This window comes from Bos grunniens, chromosome 11 (assembly GCF_055505025.1).
Source record: "Bos grunniens cultivar Pamir isolate PY7600 chromosome 11, Bosgru_T2T1.0, whole genome shotgun sequence".
Lineage (NCBI taxonomy): Eukaryota > Metazoa > Chordata > Mammalia > Artiodactyla > Bovidae > Bos > Bos grunniens.
Window position 1 is genome coordinate 62890600 of NC_141175.1, and position 23287 is coordinate 62913886.

The window sequence follows — 23287 nt, forward strand, 5'->3', positions numbered from 1 at the left end:
ATAGCATGAGGGTGAATGACCACAGGAAAGTAGTTACATGGCAGGTCACCAGTTTCCAGCTTTTAGTCCCAACTTCTGTCATCTAAAGCTGAAGGCAGTGGGGACATTGACCTGGGGACCCAACGGTGAGGATGCATTAAGGCAAATGAAATTCTAACTTTTCATTACCACCCTTCACTGGCAATTCTCAACAATGTCAGGGATAAAATACTCTTACGCAGCTGCGGGCATGGTAGGGGGAGGGCGGGGCAGGGTCTATTGGCCGAAGTTCTAAACAACTGTTTGTTTACTACTGAGTTTTTAATTGGAAGATAATTATGATATTGTGATGGTTTCTGCCATACATCAACATGAATCAGCCAAGGTATACATATGTCCCCTCCCTCTTGAACCTTCCTCCCACAGCCCACCTTATCCGACCCCCGTAGGTTGTCACAGAGCATCAGCTTTCAGTTACCTGTGTTATCTAGCAAATTCCCACTGGCTATCTATTTTACATATGATACTGTATATGATTCAATGCTACTCTCTCAAATCATCCCACCCTTATCTTTTCTGACCACAACGCTATAAGACTAGGTATCAACTACAGGAAAAAAAAAACTAAAAAACACAAACACATGGAGGCTAAACTACACACTTCTAAATAACCAACAAGTCACTGAAGAGTCCAGAGAAGGCGATGGCACCCCACTCCAGTACTCTTGCCTGGAAAATCCTGTGGACGGAAGAGCCTGGTGGGCTGCAATCCATGGGGTCTCGAAGAGTCGGACACAACTAAGCAACTTCACTTTCACTTTTCACTTTCATGCATTGGAGAAGGAAATGGCAGCCCACTCCAGTGTTCTTGCCTGGAGAATCCCAGGGACGGCAGAGCCTGGTGGGCTGCCGTCTATGGGGTCGCACAGAGTCAGACAAGACTGAAGCGATGTAGCAGCAGCACTGAAGAGTCAGAAAAGAAAGTAAAAAATACCTGGAAACAGATGACAACAAAAATACAACGACCCAAAATCTATGGGATGCAGCAAAAGTAGTTCTAAGAGGGACGTTTATAGCAATACAAGTTTACCTCAAGAAAAGAGAAAAATGCAAAATAAACAATTTAAACTTACACCTAAAGCAACTAGAAAAAGAACTACGAGAAGATAAGATGGTTAGATGGCATCACCAATTCAAAGGACTTGAGTTTGAGCAAACTCCAGGAGATAAAGAAGGACACACGAGCCTGGTGTGCTGCAGTCCATGGGATCACAAAGTCAGATACAACCCAACAACTGACAACAGCAACTGAGTTTTAATCATGGGTACGTAAACGTCTATGGGGTCGCACAGAGTCGGACACGACTGAAGCGACTTAGCAGCAGCAGCAGAAACTTCAAAGCAGTGGCTTTTTATTACATTAAAAAGTTGTCTCTATCCCCCACAGATTGAGATTTTAGATTATAATTTTTTTCTGTTTGGTTCCACATCTTACTCCTCTTTGTGAAGATTATTGATAACTAAGAGGACCCCCAGCCCCCAGCGAGATGAGTTTGTAACAGTTCAGAACTCTTCAAGCTCACTTCAGGTACAATCAGGGAACCTTCAATACCGAAGTGTTTCTATAACTAAACTTAGTGGTGGATTCAGAATGAATAATGATGCACAGTTGGTTTAAAGACAGAGAAGCAGAACTTATTTGTTCACCTCTGTCAATTGCATGACTCCTTGGAATTTTTGCTTGTATTCTGATTTTAAAATGGTAAAATTTAAATGGATGTGAATTCTGATGTATAAAATTTTTGTTTAGTGAGTTCAAAGTTTTGTTCACACAGAAAATAGTTTACTGATTTTGAATAACTTTAAAATTGAAATTTACTTTTCTAATAGTCAGTTATTTGTTTTAAAACTCAAGAATGAATCAAGAAAATGAAATATTACATGAGTGCTATGATTTAGTCACTGTCTGAATTGTACTTTTTCTGGACACTTTTGTTTTAGTAAAATAGACTTGTGATTTCTTTTTAACTGGAATGAGTCTATACACAAAGTGGAATAAAAATTTCATTGACTATGTTTTCTTACTGATGTTTTATTATTTGTTTCTATACATGATTAATACAGAAAATAATTATTTGTATATGGGAAGGAAGTGTTTTTTTAAAAAAATGATTTGTTCCAGAGTCAGATACAGTCCAACCCATAAACTGCATTGTGGTTTGTTTGTTAAGTTAAACTCTTTCCTATTCCTCAACAACTAGGAACCAAGCACATGGACTTCAGTCTTAGTGAATCAAAGGGTTTAAAAATCTGTTCTGGGAGATTAGATGACCTGGGTATGCATGTGTGCCATGTCACTTCATCACATCAGACTCTTTGTGACCCATGGACTATAGTCCACCGGGCTCCTCTGTCCATGGGATTCTCCAGGCAAGAATACTAGAGTGGGTTGCCATGCCTTCCTCCAGGAGATCTTCCCCACCCAGGGATCGAACTCATATCTCTTATGTCTCCTGCATTGGTAGGCAAGTTCTTTACCACTGAGCAACCTAGGAAGCCCTTAGATGGGCTGCAGGTTGTTAAAATACCTGCAAGTCACCTCTACATCCACCTTTCCAACAAACCCAGGGAAACCCCATGCTGACTGGAGCACATTCTAACCAACGTCCTAACAGAATGCAGACTTGCAGGTAAAAACAGAATGTCTGTAATTGGACCAGCTCTCAACAGCTCACTAGGGAGAGCTCACAGGAGCAGAGATGTAGAAATAACGCCCGTCCCAGGGTTGGGTATTTAAGCAATAACCCGAGATGAGGAGGCTGTAGCATGCTCTCTGGCTGGACGCCTGGACTTGTCAACAGCCAGAAAGGGTGATTTTAAGAAGACATTTCATCTGAGAAAGAGTTCCATCCATGCTTCATTGGTTCACGACTGGACAGCAGCTTCATAAATGCCTATGACACAGCGGTGAGGAAGACTCCTCCCAGAGGCCGCTGGGTGGGAAGTGAGACCAAGGTCAGGAGAGTGAGGACCCTCACACGTGAGAGAGGGGTGGCCATGGTTCTCGGAGCACAGAGCTCATCAACTGCGGTTGGGTCTGAGGGTTTAGCCTCCCCAGAAGCTGCAGCAATGGCCTTGACCAGGAAAAGAGGACAAGCCAAGGGAGGGGATGTGGGGAGAGGCTCGTGGTGGAGGTGGTGCCATGCCTGTTCCAGGACAGAGGGAAGAACCTGAGCTCAGGGGCCACAGAGGAGGTGAGAGGAAGACGGGTCTTGACCACAGTGCCCAAGATGCTCTTCATAATCCACGAGCCTTGAGAACCCCTCAAGCCTTGAGAACCGGCATTTCAGCATGTGCTCTGTGGGTGGAGGGGTGGGAGCAGGGCGGGCCCAGGGCATTGAGGATGAGCTGCCTGTTCTCCTTGCTTGATATTCTCCTACAATAAACCCTGCACTTGCCTTCACCACAACCTGGTGTCAACAGATTGGCAGACAGAACCCAGTTCTGTCAGTAATATAACCCTTAACCCAAAGGCATCCTGTGCTTGTCTTCAGGACTGAGTGGGGTGTGGGGGTGGGGGTGGGGGTGGAGTGGTGACCTGATGCACTGGACAAGCCCTGGAGCCACAGATCAGGGCTGAGCTGAGCCAGTCACTTGCCTGTGCTCACTGCCTCACTCTCTTGCCTCAGCTTCCTCATCTGGAAAATGGGGTCCATGATCACAGCTACTGTGATGTTGTAGTTTACAATAAGAAATACATATATTTGATCTTTATCTCATTCCTAGCATGGATCTCCTAAAACCCTGGGGGTTTCCTAGCAGCAAAAGAGTCTTTTGTTATATTAATGTGTTGACTTTTGGAAAGTCCACACGAGGGTGATCAGGAGTGAGAACTTTGAGCCTGGCCCTGGACCTCTGGGGAGGGGTGGGATGGCTGGAAACTGAGTTCAGGCACCGGTGGTCAGTGATATAATCAACCAACCATGATGGAGCCTCTGTGTAGCCAGTTAGAGTCAGTCACTCAGTCATGACCAGCTCTTTGAGACACCATGGACTGTAGCCCTCCAGGCTCCTCTGTCCATGGGATTTCCCAGGCAAGAATACTGGAATGGGTTGCCATTTCCTTCTCCAAGGGGTCTTCCTGATCCAGGGGTCAAACCTGCGTCTCCTGCATCGTAAGCTCACCATGTGAGCCACCAGGGAAACCTGCGTGAGCACAAAGGGAGAGGTTTGGAGACCTTCTGGATTGGGGAACCCAGGAGGTCAAGGAGTTAATTTGGGCAAAGTCGAGTTTAAGGAAGGAATGAAGCAGATAGAGTTCTTAGATCTAATGACTAGGAGAAAAAGGAGACCTGAGCAAATCCCTACAGTTAGAGGACCCAGGATGCACCTGGAGGAATCAACACTTCTATTTACCAAACAAAGAAGAAAAGTCCTGAGCTTGTGCAAACCAGGAATAGGGCTTCCTGGCCCCAGGTCTCCTCGGATCTGCCAAAGGGCACTCCAGGGACCTGCTCTCATCTGCAGACTCTGGAGGGTACACCAGGGTTTTCTATCTTGCGCCCCTGGCTCACCCTCCACTCCTCTCCCCTCCCCTGCAGACCACTCTACAGAATGACACCGGTCCCACCGGCCTGGAACATGGAGTCAGCCCTTAGAAGCTTCTGTGAACAGGGAGGGTCCCACACTCAACAGAGTCTCCTCTTCAGGGGAGGAAAGTCAGCCAGACCCATCCAGACACAAGGCCCCAGCCCTGCCCAGGGAGCCTTTGTGTACCAGCTCTTAGGCAAGTCAGTCCAGGCCCACCCACGTTTACGGGTCCTAACACGAACCCATAAAAGGGTGATGAAAGAGACAGGCAAGCCCACTAGAATCCTCTCCCTCTGCTGCGAGGACATGACCCTGCACACATGTCCACAAAACACATTCACACATTCTGCAGGCTGTGGGAACTGCACTGGCTCCTTGATCCTTGAGATTAGATAAGCCAGCTGAACCACAATGGCTGGAAAAGTCCAAGAAAAACAGTGTCCTTCCCATGTTCTTCCCGTCACAGAGGCAAGAATTATGCAACTGGCTCTACAGCCTCTTTGGGTCTCAGACATGATTTGCTTCTTGCTTTATGAGACCAATGTAATATTACTACCTCCAAGTACCTACCACCACACAAAACAGTTTCTACTCCACCTGTTGCTGCTCTCAGTTCAGTTCAGTTCAGTCACTCAGCTGTTGCTCTACTTGGCTCAAATCCCCCTGGTTATTTGTTCAACACCGTGCAAGGTTCTGTGTGTCTTTGGTACAGACAAACATTGCCTAATATTTGCATTATCCTCCTTGGATTATAAAAATTCCTGCCCCAAAATGACTTCACTGCTTTGTTTTCTCCAATTTGAAAAATTCAGAAGCAGAGGTCATCTGCCTCTATGGTTTATACTGATCATAGCACTCACCCTTCTTGGAACCTAAAATAAACATGCAAGGACATACCCATAAGGTAGGAGAACACTTAGGTAGGGGGAGCGGATATCTTCCCAATGTAGGGGCATCCAGTGTGGAATAAGGAGGAGGAAGAATCTGTAGGAAGGAGCAAGAGGTGGCGGTGGGGAAGGTGAGCCCAGGGGGCAACCAGGGACCAAGGATAATGTGTGATGCAACCAAGGGGAGGTTCCCGCGGGGAGACACTCACCCGTCAGAACAGAAGTCAGAACAGGTGGTGAGGGTTTGGACGGAAAGGAGGGCAGGTGGTGGAGGTGCTCTGCATGTTGACCTGGGGGAGGTCACAGGACATGTACAGGAGGGAGAATCCATCAATTTGTACACTGAAGCTCTGTGCTTCTTACTGTCTGTTAATTATGCCTTGATTTTTAAAAGTCTATCTGTAAGGATACCGCAAAACTCTTAGAGGAAAATATAGACAGGACACACTTTGATATAAATCACAACAAGATCTTTTCCCAACACCCTGCCTAGAATAATGAAATTAAAAACCAAAATAAGCAAAAGGGACCTAATTAAACTTAAATGCTTTTGCACAGCAAAAGCAACCATAAACAAAAGGAAAAGACAGCCCTCAGAATGGGAGAAACTATTTGCAAACAAAGCAATGGATGAAATACACCGACAGCTCATACAACTCAATATCAAAAAACAACTCAAAAAATGGTCCAAAGACCCAAACAGACATTTCTACAAAGACATACAGATGGCCAAGAGGTGCATGAAAAGATGCTCAGTATCACTAATTATTAGAGAGATGCAAATAAAAACTACAATGAGGTATCACCTCACACAAGTCAGAATGGCCATCATCAGAAAAAATTTACAAACAATACATGATGGAGAGGGTGTAGAGACAATGGAATCTTCCTACTCTGTTGGTGGGAATGTATATTGATACAGCCACTATGGAGAACAGTATGGATATATCTTTAAAAAAAACTAAAAACAGAAATAGAAAAACCTAATTCAAAAGGATGCATGAAAACCATAATTCAAAAGCTATATACATTGCAGCACTATTTATAATAGCCAGGACATGGAAGCAACCTAAATGTCCATCAACAGAGGAATAGACAAAGAAGATGTGGAAAGGAATATACAGAGGAATATTCAGTCAGTCCAGTCACTCAGTCATATCCGACTCTTTGCGACCCCATGAATCGCAGCAAGCCACGCCTCCCTGTCCATCACCAACTCCCAGAGTTCACTCAGACTCACATCCATCAAGTCAGTGATGTCATTCAGCCATCTCATCCTCTGTCGTCCCCTTCTCCTCCTGCCCCCAATCCCTCCTAGCATCAGAGCTGCCTTGGAAAAGACAATGAGTCAACTCTTCGCATAAGCTGGCCAAAGTACTGGAGTTGCAGCTTTAGCATCATTCCTTCCAAAGAAATCCCAGGGCTGATCTCCTTCAGAATGCACTGGTTGGATCTCCTTGCAGTCCAAGGGACTCTCAAGAGTCTTCTCCAACACCACACTTCAAAAGCATCAATTCTTCGGTGCTCAGCCTTCTTCACAGTCCAACTCTCACATCCATACATGACCACAGGAAAAACCTTAGCTTTGACTAGACGGACCTTTGTTTGCAAAGTAATGTCTCTGCTTTTGAATATGCCATCTAGTTTGGCCCTAACTTTCCTTCCAAGGAGTAAGCGTCTTTTAATTTCATGGCTGCAGTCACAATCTGCAGTGATTTTGGAGCCCAGAAACATAAAGTCTGACACTGTTTCCACTGTTTCCCCATCTATTTCCCAGGAAGTGATGGGCCCAGATGCCATGATCTTTGTTTTCTGAATGTTGAGCCTTAAGCCAACTTTTTCATTCTCCTCTTTCACCTTCATCAAGAGGCTCAAGAGTCTTCTCCAACAGCAGAAGACATTAAATAATTGTAAGCTCACACGACTCCTGAGGGACAGGGCCAATCCAACCCCAGATGCTTGGAATTCCAAAACAATGTCTGCCAGACACAGACTTGACACTGGACAATTTTATAACTAAGTGCAACATTTATTTAATTCTCCTGCATTTGTGAGAAAGTATTAATGCTGCAGTCCATGGGGTCACAAGGAGTCAGACATGACTTGGCGACAGAACAAAGGAGAACAGGAAACATCTGTGCAGCCATGATAATTTTTCAAGTAAGGTGATGCCTTCAGCTTCCCTCGGTTTTGTCTCAGCCCATGTCCCCAGCACACAAGGGACTAAACAAAACTGCCAGGATGTGGCTAAGCTTCTCGTTCTCTGTGCTGCAGGCGCACAGACTATGAAGACCAGAGGAGATATGTAACCAAAATTATAGATGATTTTTCTAAGGCTTTCCAAATGCATGCTAGGGCCAGGAATTCCACCTGGTAATCTTGATCCCAAGTGTCCCTCCATCTCCCAACAGCCGACAGGGAGGCTGAGGGGCAAGAAGGGCCCAGGAACCACCGAGGTCACAGTCACGGGACACTACTCACAGATAAGGTTGTTGACTGCACTCCCTCCCCGTTGCCAAGCAGTAAACACACTTTGTCACTCACAGGGTCGGGGGCTGTTATGATCCCTGTTTTCACAAAGGAAAGTCGGGGTTTGAGGGCAGAGCAGTCACCACCCTGTGTCCGGCCCTCGGCTGGGGGAGCTGGTGCAGGGCTCAGGGCAGGCGTCCACATCTGGCTGTTATCACAGAGACTGGCCAAAGCCACAGGCTCACCTGAACCTCCCCCTCTCACCACGGCTGTGGCCCATAGACCTCACCCTCAGTTCTCCAGTTAGTTTCACTCTTTCCTTCTTCCCAGGACACACGCACCAGACACAGAGCTGCCCGCAGTGCGGACATGGCCAGTGGAGGACACGGGACTGAGTTCAAACCACAGCCCCAAAGGACAGGAAGGGGCCACCAGCAGGGACGTGGGAGACACCCAAGATCAGGGACAGGCTCTCCAGAGAGGGCACTTTGGGGAGGATATTAGAGAAGACCTGAAGGGGGCACAGGGCATTGGGCCTACAGAGTGGGGAATGTGCATGGCCTGAGGTCCTGGGTACCACAGAGGTGCCCACCTAGAGGCCCCTGTGGGATGCTGTGAAGCTCTGGGTGGGAAGGGATTGAAGCAAGAAGTGAGACTCCTGCTATAGGAACAGCATCTGGAGCTGTTGGGGGCAGGAGAGGCATCCCAGGGAAGTTCTCTGTCCATTCAACTCAATTCTGTCTTAACACTGACGACCCAGGGTTAGCACAGACCTGCAGGTCAAGGATAAAATCTTTCACAAGACTCCCCCACCACCCTTCACATGCAAGCACAAGCCTTGTGGACCATCTGTGCTGCTAATCAACCTGCTCTAAGTTGGGGCGGGGGGAGCGTCCCAGTGGAACCCCTATAGGATCCACGATGATAAATAGAACTCACTGAAAGTGCTACACCTACAATTACAGTTGTGTCGGACATAGACAATACATATCGGGACAGGTGAATGTTACAGGTACAGGGGTCAGGCTTTTGGGGGAAAAGGGGCAGAGCTGTCGTGCCCTGTCCCTCATCCTCAAGGAGCCTCCAGGCAGCCCCTCCCAGAAAGCATCCACACGTTCAGCAGGTGTGATCTCCCTGACAACCCAGGTGGGGTCCACAGGGACTCAACACAAACAGCCAAAGGCTCCAACTGCTCAGGAACTTCCAAGGGTTTTTGAGACACAGCATCAGGAACCAGAAACAAAGACCAGATGTACTTGATAATACCGCAAGGAGAAGCAGGAGGACTGAGTGGGTCTGCTCTTGTTTTGCTTTTTTTTTTCATGAGTTTTTTAAAAAGTTAATTAATTAATTTTAATTGGAGGTTAATTTACAATATTGTGGTGGTTTTTGCCATACACTGACATGAATCAGCCACAGTGTACATGTGTCCCAACATCCCCATCCCATCCCTCTGGGTTGTCCCCGTGACCCGGCTTTGAATGCCTGGTTTCATGCATTGAACTTAGACTGGCCATCTACTTCACATATGGTAATATACATGTTTCAATGCTATTCTCTCAAATCATCCCACCGTCACCTTCTCCCACAGAGTCCAAAAGACTGTTTTTTACATCCGTGTCTCTTTTACTGTCTTCCATATAGGGTCATCGTTACCATCTGTTTAAATTCCATATATATGCATTAATATATCGTATTGGTGTTTTTCTTTCTGACTTACTTCACTCTGTATAATAGGCTCCAGTTTCATTCACATCCTTAGAACTGACTCAAATGCATTCTTTTAATAGCTGAGTAATATTCCATTGTGTGTATATGTACCACGGCTTTCTTCTCCATTCATCCGCCAATGGACATTTAGGTTGCTTTCATGTCCTAGCTGTTGTAAACAGTGATTCAACGAACATTGGGGTGCACGGATCTCTTTCAATTCTGGTTTTCTTGGTGTGCATGCCCAGCAATGGGATTGCTGGGTGGTACGGCAGTTCTATTTTCAGCTTTTTAAGGAATCTCCACACTGTTGTCTGTAATGAACAGTGGCTACACTAGTTTGCATTCCCACCAACAATGTAAGAGGGTTCCCTTTTTCTCCACACCCTCTCCAGCATTTGTTGTTTGTAGACTTTTTGATGGTAGCCATCCTGACCGACATGAGATGGTACCTCACTGTGGTTTTGATTGCTCTTGTTTTTGAAGCGGTCAGCCAAGAAGGGTTGTGGAAACAAGAAGGGGGAAAAGAAAACAAAACTGCAGGAGCCAGGAATGATTCCAAGGAAAGGAACAAGCAGCATAAACAAACACTAGGGCTTTTAGGAAAACAAGGGGCTTGTGGGGATTGTGAGGGAGGCATTGTTGGGGTGGGGTGGAATCCAGCATGAGCCTGGATGGTGAACACCAGGAAGAAAAAGTCAGAGGATGGGCATTCTGTAACTCTGTGGCTTTCGTATCCACTTGGCTTCTAAGGGACAAATATGTTTTATTGTCTGTGAACAGACCAGGGCTGATAATGACACTAAACAGCCTACAACAGGAAGAGAATCATTCCTATTGGAGCCTCCTCTATTTCAGTCTTAAAAATAACACTGCTGATCTCCCACCCCCACATCTGCACTGGGAGGTTGGGTCTAAGCTCTCACTGTTGGCAGCACAAGCTTCCTTCCAGCCTTTCATGGCAGTGAGTCTCTGCTGCAACTTGTAAGACCACCTGCAGATTTCCTGCAACTTTGTAATGAGCTTAAAATTCCCAGAAGAAAGAATTAAAGAGATCTGTGAATTATTATGTGAATGCAGAGTAGGACTGCAAATGAGGTGGCCCTGACCATCGCTAAGGGCACAGAAGAGTGGCTGAAGGCACAAGGAACACAGCCAGGGGCGGGGAGCCTCGGAGCAGCCCAGAGCACAGGGCTAGGCAGCTACGTCACTGCCCCTCCCAGAGGCGGCTACAGCTGGTTAAAAGTGCTGTGTGCAAAGTCCTAAGCCAGAGTTGCCACCCTCTGGCCAGGCCAGCTGGCCCTCGTTGGGCAACTCCTGGCAGGACCTGAGGTCTCAGCCCTCCCCTGTCTGTAAGCCGCCGAGCACGCAGCTCTGAACTGTCTCAGAGTAACATTTTCCCGAGCTGAAATTTCTGACCCCTGCCATTGGCCTTGAACAACATGGAGGCTTTGAAATCTGAGGGCATGAGTCGAGTGGCTGTGGACTACGTGGAAGGCATCCTGCAGCCCAAGCCCACCTGTGACACTTGGGATCAGATCCAGAGCTTCCAAGCCAGGCCTGATGACCTGCTCATCTCTAGTTCCCGAAAGCAGGTAGGTGGGAGGGACAAGGGACAGGGGAGGTGGGAGGAGGGGCAGGGACAGAAGCAAGCAAGACGCAGCACTGAGGATGTTGAGAAACCCACTGGGGTTTCAGCAGAAAACCATTCAGTGGGCAGAGGGATACGGCCAACACAAATCACGGGGGCGGGGCGGGGGGACCACACAAAAAACATTAAAATGACCTACACATCTTAAGATTTAATACTTCCTGTGAAGTACATGTTGTTTACTTTCCTGTAAGAGAGTAAATCAAACAGTCTGAAACAAAGGACCCAGACTTGTTGATTTACTTGTTACCAGGTGGGCTGCAGTTTAAATATAATCAGTTTAACAAAGTTACTGTAGAAACAGGACAAACTTGAGCTCAGCCACTGTGTGATGTAATTTGGGGGTGAGCCGGGACGAGAAGTTCTCTGCAGCTATTTGTCTGCATCTACAGTAAGACCAAGAGAGAAGGCAACAGCACCCCACTCCAGCACTCTTGCCTGGAAAATCCCATGGATGGAGGAGCCTGGTGGGCTGCAGTCCCTGGGGTCGCTGCGAGTCAGACAGGACTGAGCAGTTTCACTTTCAGTTTTCACTTTAATGCATTGGAGAAGGAAATGGCAACCCACTCCAGTGTTCTTGCCTGGAGAATCCCAGGGACGGCAGAGCCTAGAGGGCTGCCATCTCTGGGGTCACACAGAGTCGGACACAACTGAGCAACTTAGCAGCAAGGAAGGCCCTTACAGCAGATCCAGACTGGGCACCCCCAGCTGGTTGGGGGAGCAGGCAAGCGGAGAAGGGGGCTTATGTTCTGCAAGGCTGAACTCATGAGTCCTCCTGCTCAGGGTCCCAGACCTACTCTCTGTATCTCCACCCTCCCGGTGGTATGTTGTAAACCTGCATTCTTATTTCAATATAATCAGTTTAACAAAGTTACTGTAGAAACAGGACAAACTTGAGCTCAGCCACTGCGTCATGTAAATTTGGGGGTGAGCCAGGACGAGGAATTCTCTGCAGCTATTTGTGTGCATCTACAGTTAGACCAAGAGAGAAGGCAATGGCACCCCACTCCAGCACTCTTGCCTGTAAAATCCCATGGACGGAGAAGCCTAGTTGGCTGTCGTCTCTGGAGTCACACAGAGTCGGACACGACTGAGCGACTTAGCAGCAGCAGCAGCACTGTTAGACCAAAACACAGTACTCATATCCCAACTGCACATACATTTGCTCTTTGCAAAATCAATAACTGTCAATAATTTCTGCTATATGCACTCATGGGCACACACATATACTCCACCCACCCTTTGACTTTATCTGTATTGATTTGATAAAAGGCTCTGTAGGCAGTTGGGGCCTTAGACTCATGTGTTAACTGGTTTCAAATCAGCCCTCACTTTCTGATATTACTTCTCATGAGTTTGTTCAGAATTAAAATTTTCTAAATGTGAGTTTCTGAAAGTAACCACTGGTGGGGAATCACATCTCACTGCCTTATTTCACTCACAATTCTACTCTATCACCATAATTTCAGTACAATGCTTAATCTTTCATCTTTTTCCACCTACCAAAAGTGAGTATTAAAGTTTGATTCATTTAGAGTTTTCATGAGTTAGGGGTTACAATCTAATAACAACAGAAAGAAAAGCACTTACCAGCTAATGCAGTATTTAATCAGTCATGAAAACTGCATATGCTAATAAAGGCTGTATTGATAAAAGGGAACAAGAAACAAGCTCAGATGCTGTAAAGGTTTTCACTGAGATTTTTAGCAAAATAGTAAACACTCTGTGACTGAGCAGAGATATACACATTGTAGAATCACTGACCTCTGACCCCAAGGACCAGGTGACTTTAAACCTCCCCAATGTTAGCCTGTGCCTATAAATTCAGAGTTGTTGTTTAGTCGCTAAGTCATGTCTGACTCTGAAACCCCATGGACTGTAGCCCACCTTTGTCCATGGAATTCTCCAGGCAAGAATACTGGAATGGGGTGCCATTTCCTACTCCAGGGGATCTTCCCAACCCAGGGATTAAACCCACATCTCCTGCTTGGCATGGGGATTCTTTGTCACTGAGCCACCTAGGAAGCCGCCAAAATTCATAGTAAACACACAAAACTAGTACAGATGACTCCAACTTCCTTTGAGTTGATAGCTAAAGAAATATTGGTCCTTTAACCCGTAATGAAGAGTTCTGTAACTCTGTGGCTTTCGTATCCACTTGGCTTCTAAGGGACAAATATGTTTTATTGTCTGTGAACAGACCAGGGCTGATACTGACACTAAACAGCCTACAACTGGAAGAGAATCATTCCTATTGGAGCCTCCTCTATTTCAGTCTTAAAAAAACACTGCTGATCCCCCACCCCCACATCTGCGCTGGGTGGTTGGGTCTAAGCTCTCACTGTTGGCAGCGCAAAAACTTCCCTCCAGCCTTTCAAGGAAGAGAGTCTCTGCTGCAACTTGTAAGACCACCTGCAGATTTCCTGCAACTTTGTAATGAGCTTAAAATTCCCAGAAGAAAGAATTAAAGAGATCTGTGAATTATTTTGTGAATGCAGAGGAGGACTGCAAATGAGGTGGCCCTGACCATGGCTAAGGGCAGAAGAGTGGCTGAAGGCACAAGGGACACAGCCGGGGGCGGGGAGCCGCGGCGCAGCCCAGAGAGCAGACGGCTAGGCAGCTAGGTCACTGCCCCTCCCAGAGGTGGCTATAGCTGGTCAGAAGTGCTGTGTGCAAAGTCCTAAGCCAGAGTTGCCACTCCCTGGCCAGCCAGCTGCCTGTCGATGCGCAACTCCAGGCAGGGCCTGAGGTCTCAGCCCTGCCCTGTCTGTAAGCCGCCCAGCACTCAGCTCTGAGCTGTCTGAGGGTAACGCTTTCTGGAGCTGAAATTTCTGACCCCTGACATTGGCCTTGAACAACATGGAGGCTTTGGAATTTGACAGTGTGAGTCGCCTGGCTGTGGACTACGTGGAAGGCATCCTGCAGCCCACGCCCACCTGTGACACCTGGGATCAGATCTGGAGCTTCCAAGCCAGGCCTGATGACCTGCTCATCTCTACCTACCCGAAAGCAGGTAGGCGGGAGGGACAAGGGACAGGGGAGGTGGGAGGAGGGGCAGGGACAGAAGCAAGCAAGACGCAGCACTGAGGATGTTGAGAAACCCACTGGGGTTTCAGCAGAAAACCATTCAGTGGGCAGAGGGATATGGCCAACACAAATCACGGGGGCGGGACGGGGGGACCACACAAAAAACATTAAAATGACCTACACATCTTAAGATTTAATACTTCCTGTGAAGTGCATGTTGTTTACCTCCCTGCAAGAGAGTAAATCAAACAGTCTGAAACCAAAGGGCCAGACTTGTTGATTTACTTGTTACCAGGGCAGGCCCTTACAGCAGAGCCAGACCGGGCACCCCCAGCTGGTGGGGGCAGCAGGCGAGTGGTGAAGGGGGCTTATGTTCTGCAAGGCTGAACTCATAAATCCCCCTGCTCAGGGTCCCAGACTACTCTCTGCATCTCCACCGTCCTGGTGGTATGTTGTGAACCTGCTTTCTTATTTCAGTAATCAGTTTAACAAAGTTACTGTAGAAACAGGACAAACGAGCTCAGCCACTGCGTCACGTAAATTTGAGGGTGAGCCAGGACGAGGAGTTCTCTGCAGCTATTTGTTTGAATCTACAGTTAGACCAAAACACAGTACTCAGCTCATACCCCAACTGCACATACATTTGTTCTTTGCAAAATCAACAACAGTCAATAATTTCTGCTACGTTCACTCATGGGCACACACACACACACACTCCACCCACCCTTTGACTTCATCTGTATTGATTTGATAAAAGGCTCTGCAGGCAGATGGGACCTTAGACTCACGTGTCAACTGGTTTCAGATCAGCCCTGGCTTTCTATTACTTCTCATGAGTTTGTTCAGAATTAAAATTTTCTAAATGTGAGTTTCTGAAAGTAACCACTGGTGGGGAATCACATCTCACTGCCTTATTTCACTCACAGTTCTACTCTATCACCATAATTTCAGTACAGTGCTTAATCTTTCATCTTTTCCCACCTACCAAAAGTGAGCATTAAAGTTTGGTTCATTTAGAGTTTTCATGGGTTAGGGGTTACAATCTAATAACAGAAAGAAAAGCACTTACCTACCGGCTAATGCAGTATTTAATCAGTCATGAAAACTGCATATGCTAATAAAGGATATATTGATAAAAGGGAATAAGAAACAAGCTCAGATGATGTAAAGCTTTTCACCTAGGTTTTTCGCAGAATAGTCAACACTCTGTGACTGAGCAGAGATACACACATTGTAGAATCACTGACCTCTGACCCCAAGGACCAGCTGACTTTGAACCTCCAGCTGCACTGGAACCCGCCCCAATGTTACCCCGTGGCTATAAATTCAGAGTTGTTGTTTAGTCGCTAAATCATGTCTGAGTCTTTGAAAACCCATGGACTGTAGCCCACCAGGCTCTTTTGTCCATGGAATTCTCCAGGCAAGAATACCACATCTCCTGCTTGGCAGGCGGATTATTTGTCACTGAGCCACCTAGGAAGCTGCCAAAATTCACAGTAAACACACAAAACTAGTACAAGTGACTCTGAGTTGATAGCCAAAGAAATATTGGTCCTTTAACCCGTAATGAAGAGTTGGTGCCAGATAATATTAGAGACCAACTCGTCTAGGAAATAAAACGCCACTGCTATTCGATCTCCTCCTGACATGGACGTGGTCAGACCTCTGGTTCAATAGGTCTTCGAGGCTGCAGAATAGGTAGCAGCCCCCACGCTAGTCAGGATGGGGCCCATATAAGTGACTGAAACTGCAGACGGAAGCCCTCCTCCAGGGGTAGTGCGGCGGGTGCAGCTTCTGGATCGAGCTCCGTGCTTGACCCAGATGTGTGGAGTGGCTTCCACACACCTTGTACCCGGTGGGGCCACCCTCAGACCTCTGTCTCCTTCCTTTAACTCTCAGAAGGTAAATCAGTCTCAGGGTGTTGAGAATCTCAGTGGCAAAGGAGCCTAGGAAATGCACTTTCTAGCCTTCAGGAATAACAGGACAGCGTGAACACAGAGACTAAGCCCTAATCACTCGCTCATTTAGCCAACACACAACAAAGCCTCCTGGGTACCAACCTCAGGCTGTGCACTTGGAAAACAGTCTGAAGATCACACAGGGACGACCCCACATCACAGCTGGGAGAGAAAGACTTCCACTCCACCTTTCTAAGGAACAATGCCACCAACTCTGTAGCATGACAACCCTAATGAATGGTTGTGACAGAGAAAAGAAGAACTGTCTATTTATGAATCTTATGTCCACTCCAAACTGGAGTGTTTGCCTAAAAATCCGTATTGTGATAACACAAGATGTAAACAAACAAGGATGTTTTCTGAATTCCACTATACAGCAGGCTTCAATGTTCACACAGCTACTCTAACCAGCATTTGCTCATATCCTAAGAAATGCGGGAGATAATGTCTGTGCCTCCTATTCTTACCCACGGAATAAGGAACAACATGGACACAAGAGATTGTGGACTTGATACAAAACGGGGGTGATGTCAACCAAAGCCAGAGGGCACCCACGCATGAGCGATTTCCCTTCATCGAGTGGATAATCCCTTCCCTAGGATCTGGTGAGTACATCACGGCTGCACCTGACCCCAGGTCTAGACGTACCCAGAATTTTTACTAGCCAGCAGCCCTCTCAGGCTTCCGAGGTGGTGCTGTGGTAAAGAATCTACCTGCAAATGCAGGAGACGTGCGTTCCATCCTTGGGTTGGGAAGATCCCCTAGAGAAGGAAATGGCAACCCAGTGAAAGGTTGTTGTTGAATCACGCGAATACACCGGGATTCTTGGCCCCCGGAGGAGAAGAATTCAATCCGGGGCCAGAGACGGGGCTTGATCGCTCAGAGCTTTTGTGTAGTAAAGTTTTATTAAAGTATAAAGGAGATAGAGAAAGCTTCTGACATAGGCATCAGAAGGGGGTAGAAAGAGTACCCGCTTGCTAGTGTTAACAATGAGGTTATATAATCCAAAGAATGTCTGGAGGTTGTAAAGACCTCCTCCGACCTACTCCCATAATTTAAATTTTAAGATAACACTGTCCTCAGGCAAGATACATCCTTGTAAAGACCAGGTATACTCCCATAACTAACATTTTAAAATAACAGAAGGTTGAATCCAAAGACTGTCCTTAGGCAGGATACATTATTGGTATATAATCCTAAGGAATGTGGAAAAAGAAAAAAAGTTTGTCCTTTCTTCCTCCTTGAGAATTCCAGACCCCTCTCTCCTTGGGGACCCCTAGACTCCCTATCAACCTGCCTAGGAACTGACTCTCTCACCATTGCAGTATTCTTGTCTGGAGAACTCCATAGACAGAAGAGCCTGGCGGACATGACTGAGTGACTAAGCACAGCAGCCCGTTCAGAATCCCAGGTGTTCAAACCACCATCAATGGGCTTCAGGACTCTTTTTCACTGTCTGGCCATGGCTATACTTCAGACATTTTCTAACTGAGTTTCTGTTCATACAAAAGTAAGGTAAAGGACTTACCGGTGGTCCAGTGGCTAAGATTCCAAGCTCTCAATGCAAGGGACCTGGGTTCAATGCCTGCTCAGGGAAACTAGAATGCACATGCCACAGTTAAGACCTGGTGCAGCCAAATAAATATAAATAAATATTAAAATAAATATAAATATTTTAAAAGTTTTAAAATAAAAGTAAGTTTTGATTCTCCAATTAGAAATTAAACTCATTCCACAAAGACGAGCCTAGGAAAGATAATTTTATGGTGGAACGGTTGGAATTTTTTAGGTTCTTATTTACTTGGTTCATTGTATGGTTAAAAGGTGTTCTAGAGACTTTGTTGGGGGCCAGTGTTTAAGATGATGCTCTCACTGCAGGAAGCATGACTTCAATCCTGGCTGGGGAACTAGAATGCCACAAACTATGTGGCAAAAACAAAAACGGCTCTAACCAAAACCCCCATTCTCTCATATGAAAGCCACAGAGAGTTACAGGTGGTCTGGAGTGTTCCTAATAGACTAAAAATGGGGCAGCAAGTTTCTGAAGCAAATGGAAAAAAATAATGGAAAGTTGTTCAAAACTAATTTCACAGGCTTGGAACAAGCGAATGCAATGGCCTCACCCCGGATGTTGAAGACACATCTCCCCTTCCACTTGCTGCCACCATCTTTCCTGGAGGAAAACTGTAAGGTAGGGAGCCAAAGGAATGCAGATTTGGGCCCTTAGAAGGCTCTCAGACTGGTCTTCAATTTCCTCTTAAAACATGTCACTTGTTAAAAACAGAAACAAAAACAAAAAGTCCACTGGTCACACATCATCAATACGCAGATTGACGTGAATCCTTTCCACCTCCCACTAAAGCCACAGTACAGAAACACAGCCTCAGGAATACCCACCTGTGTGGAATACGCCCACCCTCACATCATTGTCTGCTGTTCTAATCCTGGTTTTGCTTCTCCCCTTCCTCTCTCCACTTCTAGATGATCTATGTAGCCAGGAATCCCAAGGACAACATGGTGTCTTATTACCACTTTCACAGGATGAATAGAAACCTTCCTGCTCCAGGCACCTGGGAAGAATACTTTGAGAGTTTTCTGGCTGGGAAAGGTGAGCCCTTGGTTTCCATCCTGTCTCAAAATCCTCAAGCATTCTACAAAAAAGGTGTCAGTTTCTGAGAACAGCAGGGGCTCTGCTGGCTTTCAGTTCAGTTCGGTTGTTCACTTGTATCTGACTCTTTGCAACCCCATGGACCGCAGCATGCCAGGCCTCCCTGTCCTTCACCTACTCCCAGAGTTTACTCAGACTCATGCCCATTGAGTCAGTGATGCCATCCAACCATCTCATCCTCTGTCATCCCCTTCTCCTCCTGCCTTCAGTCTTTCCCAGCATCAGGGTCTTTTCCAATGAGTCAGCTCTTCGCATCAGTATTGGCCAAAGTATTGGAGTTTCAGCTTCAACATCCGTCCTTCCAATGAATATTCAGGACTGATTTCCTTTAGCTGGCTTTACCATGAAGGAATCACAAGGGGTACCTCCTCCCTCCCTTCAGGATCCTCCTCCTGGGGCGGCGGTGGGGATGGGGGGTGTACTTGTCACTGGGTTTCTGTGACTCACGGCCCTGTTCTGGTCCCATCCTGCAGTGTGCTGGGGCTCCTGGTACGACCACGTGAAGGGCTGGTGGCAGGCCAAGGACCAGCACCGCATCCTCTATCTCTTCTACGAGGACATGAAGGAGGTGAGGACCAGGCCACCTAACAAGTCCCCATTTGACCATAAATGCTTCAGTTGCAATGTGTGCACCCCATCGGGGACCCTCAGATTGCAGTTGGGCACAGGAGATGCTGTGTTTCGCTGGTTGCCCCGTCCACCCATCACAGCGCACCTGGCACATCATGAGTTTCCATAGCACAGTCTCACCCGAGCTTCCTAGAACTCTGGGCTGTGGGATACCTTTTCCTTACAGGCAGAGGATGGCAAACACGAGCGATGCTTTTTCTCCCCCCTTGCGGTGTGTATTTTAAAATTCCCATTAGAAGGAAAAAACTCTCTAGTACATTTTGGTTTCTTTCCTTAGTGCTAGAGGAATGAGAGAGTTTCAAGAAACAGTTTAAGAAATTTGGTGCAGTGGGAAACACTATGTAGTCTCGAACCCAAGTTCTGGCTTACTGCTTGCTGGCAATTCTTCTTTGTGAAGATGTATGACATCTAGGAATTTTGATGTTAGAAGTCACTAGAGAGGAGATAGTAATATACACCCCAAGAAATGCTATCAGGACTGAAGGAGGTGGTGTCATGAGAGTTGATGGTAAATGGTCATCTACCCAGCACTTTTGTGACTCCACTGGGTCTGTATAGAATGACAATCTCTGTCCTTGGATTTGTAACTGAGAGCCTGATTTTTGAAAGGTACATCAGAGACAGAAGCAGGCAACCGGCCACTGTTGCCAGGTCCCCGAAGCCACTGTGACGTCTGCTTTCAGCGTCAGTTCAGTGCCTCCCCTGGGGGCATTTATCAGATGGGCTGGAGCAGGACATTTGGACCTGACCTTGGACATACTGCTCCATGGAGTCTGTCCCACGCACTCCAGGTCACTGCGTTTCGAGCATCTTACCAACATGACCCAGTTGACATGTTAGAGCAAGAACAGTAATAAAGACTCTAGTTAATACAGAGAACCGGAGAAGGAAATGGCAACCCACTCCAGTGTTCTGGCCTGAAGAATCCCAGGAATGGGAGTGCCTGGTGGGCTGCAGTCCATGGGGTCGCGAAGAGTCGGACACGGAAGCAACTTAGCTGCAGCAGCAGCAGCAATACAGAGAACAGTATGAGTCACCACCCCTAAATGAGTCATTTCTGAAAAGCTGAACATTTGTGAGATACGATTTTTAAAAATTTTAACTCGTGGCATGTTACTGATTACTATTATTAACTCATTTCAATATTCTTTTAAGACTATTATTCATTGATATACATTATCTTATACCAAGTCTTTTAATTTGACTTTGCTTGTAGAACCCAAAGCATGAAATTCAGAAGCTGGCAGAATTTATTGGAAAGAGCTTAGATGATAAAGTTCTGGATAAAATTGTTGACCACACTTCATTTAGCGTCATGAAGCAGAACCCGATGGCAAACTACACGTCGATTCCGAATGAATACATGAACCAGTTGATTTCTCCATTCATGAGAAAAGGTTTTCAATGTTTCCTTTTGGCCATCATCCTAAAGGAACTGTCCAATATTTCATAGTCTCTGGGGAATTTCTTTTCTATAGAAAAGAAAAATAGGATTGATAATGAAGGATTCTGGGAAAAGAACAATTTAAGAAACCACAGATGAAATTAACATTCAGCCCCAAGTGGAAAGTGAGATTTGGTGTCTAGGTCTAACCGCCTATCCCCCTGTTCCCTCTGGAGTTCTGGCTGATAAGGTGAAAAGATACAGAATCGAGTCAGATGGAGCAAAGGACCCACTTTATAGAGAGTTCCAGGCTGTCAGAAAGGTCCATTCATTCAAAACTACTTTTCAAGTGGCTACTATGTGCCGGGCTCTGTTCTGGGTAATGTTCAGAGCAGTGAACAAAACACAGGAAAGCTCAGCCCTCGTGGAAACTATATTCTAGCCGTACACAAGAAAGCAAATGAAAAAACATGCCGGATAATAGATGACCGTATGGAGAAAAACCAGCCTGGGAAAGGTAACAGGGATTGCAACTGTAGAATTGGGGGGAATCTTCTTTTCTCAAAATGGCACGTGCAGTCCCTCCACTAGCAGGCCCTGCTTGCTCTCCAGGCAACATTATGTTGGCACAGACCTTGCTTCGATGCGCAGGAAGGGCACACAGGAGTGGCCCTCAGTCCTGCTGCTCACACAACCTTGCCATATCCCGACCCACAAACCAGACAGGTGATGCTTCCTCCCTCCTGGAGGAGGCCCTGCTGGGCCAGCCAGAGGAATGTCTCCGGGGCAGGGGGTAGAACTCCTCATACAAGAGCAGGAGAACAGAGAACCACCCCTCCCAGGTCCCCCTCCCCTACACCCCCCCAACCCCACTCCCACCACAGTGCTGACTCCCTACCACGACTGTTCCAGGGGTCGTCGGGGATTGGAAGAACCACTTCACCGTGGCCCAGAACGAGAGATTTGATGATGATTACGGGAAGAACATGGCTGACACCACTCTAACTCTCCACTTTCGATTCTTGTAAGGAAGAAAAAGCACCAGATTTAATTGGTATAAAGTTGATTACCCTGACCCCATGATATTGAATTCAGGTGGAGGGACCAGTGCTTCTTGTGTCTGCTTTTGTTCACCCTAAAAAAAGATGGAGCTAACAGAGGCTGGGGCCAGGTGGAAGGCGGAGACCTACAACCCTGGCATCCTTGCTAATGATCATGATGCATCAGTTTTCTACAGACCATATGCGTGTGAACACATTAAATATGCTCTGGTCATCACATAAGAATATACTCAAGTTTTCAGATTCAGTGTTGGTTTAAGCAAATTTATAAAAACAGCACTAAAGTGTGTCAGTAGTTACTATTTCTTGCAGGTGACTGTTTTCCCCTGAAACGTCCTCATTCACTCCAGGCTTCTTCCTTCAGTGCCTCCACCCCCATCCCTCACCTCTGCCTCTGCATTTCCCTGGACTCCCCTCCCACTCCCTGCCAACCCCTCCCAGACTTGCACCTTGACCCACCTCCCTCTAGCCCCTCCTCAACTGTGTTCTAATCCATCAGCAACACCTGTCAGTGTGTCTTTCCAGGATGCCTTACCTCTGCAGACACCCTTCTGGTTCAGAAGCCTCTCCCTTGCCTATGAGCTACAAAACTTGTTTCTCTGTTCATCGTACATCTGCCAACCTTCTTTTCCCACAACAAGACTCATTACATTTCTCTTTAGCTCAGAATCTTTCGATGATTCTGAATGTTTGCTGCCTACAAGGTACATCCCAAGCATTTTTAGCCATCGATTCAAAGGCAGCTACATGGGTGACTTACCTTATGACATAGGTGACTTACCTTCCAAACCGCCTGCCAGGTGGATTTCATGCTGCCAAACCCCCTCCTAACTCCAGCAGAGAACCACCTCGCTGGGTCCAAGCGCGTCTTGCAGACTCCTCCCCACCCCAACTGGTTTACTGTCATCCCACCTTCTCCAGACGTTTCCTTTCCTTTCTCCCCACCAGTTTAAAACTTAAATAGCAAGTTCACTAACCAGCACAGGCCTCCCATCTTCCTGCCAATACTGCAAACTGAAGGACCATCTGCTCTTTGGAAGTCTTTCACACATAATTCTTATGTGATTAAGATTAAAGTGTGTCATTAAATCTCTTATAGGTCTGTATTGTCTCCTTTGTGCTTATTTAAATTTTCATTTGCTCATTTTTTCCCAAGACAAGGACCTTGCTAAATACTTCAATGCACACCAAATGGCAAGAACTGAGAACTAAGTAACTAAAATACTCTGTCAGTCAAGGAAATCTAAAAAGCCGACTTCTTATATTTTAAGTA

The 23287-nt window shown here is 46.5% G+C and overlaps 1 protein-coding gene and 1 long non-coding RNA gene across 5 annotated transcripts; one reads left to right on the forward strand and one right to left on the reverse strand.

The window, feature by feature from the left end:
- The first annotated feature begins 10296 nt into the window (after nt 1-10296).
- SULT1C4 (sulfotransferase family 1C member 4) lies at nt 10297-23116 on the forward strand. 4 transcript variants are annotated; one of them, XM_086326725.1, is made up of 8 exons: nt 10297-11230; nt 14169-14299; nt 16751-16876; nt 18365-18462; nt 18753-18879; nt 19413-19507; nt 20786-20966; nt 21866-23116. In XM_086326725.1, the coding sequence occupies exons 1-8, from the start codon at nt 11199-11201 to the stop codon at nt 21979-21981; spliced, it is 906 nt and encodes a 301-aa protein (XP_086182851.1). In that variant the 5' UTR covers nt 10297-11198; the 3' UTR covers nt 21982-23116. The 4 variants fall into 4 exon arrangements, with proteins under 4 accessions (XP_086182851.1, XP_086182853.1, XP_086182852.1 ...); XM_086326727.1 differs by lacking the exon at nt 16751-16876 and having other exon boundaries at nt 10538-11230; XM_086326726.1 differs by lacking the exon at nt 10297-11230 and having other exon boundaries at nt 13983-14299.
- LOC147363228 (uncharacterized) lies at nt 20802-21982 on the reverse strand. Its single transcript, XR_015136849.1, has 2 exons — nt 21852-21982; nt 20802-21041 (listed from the first exon to the last, which is right to left on the reverse strand). It is a non-coding gene; the product is annotated as an uncharacterized LOC147363228 (long non-coding RNA).
- Nucleotides 23117-23287: the final 171 nt, after the last annotated feature.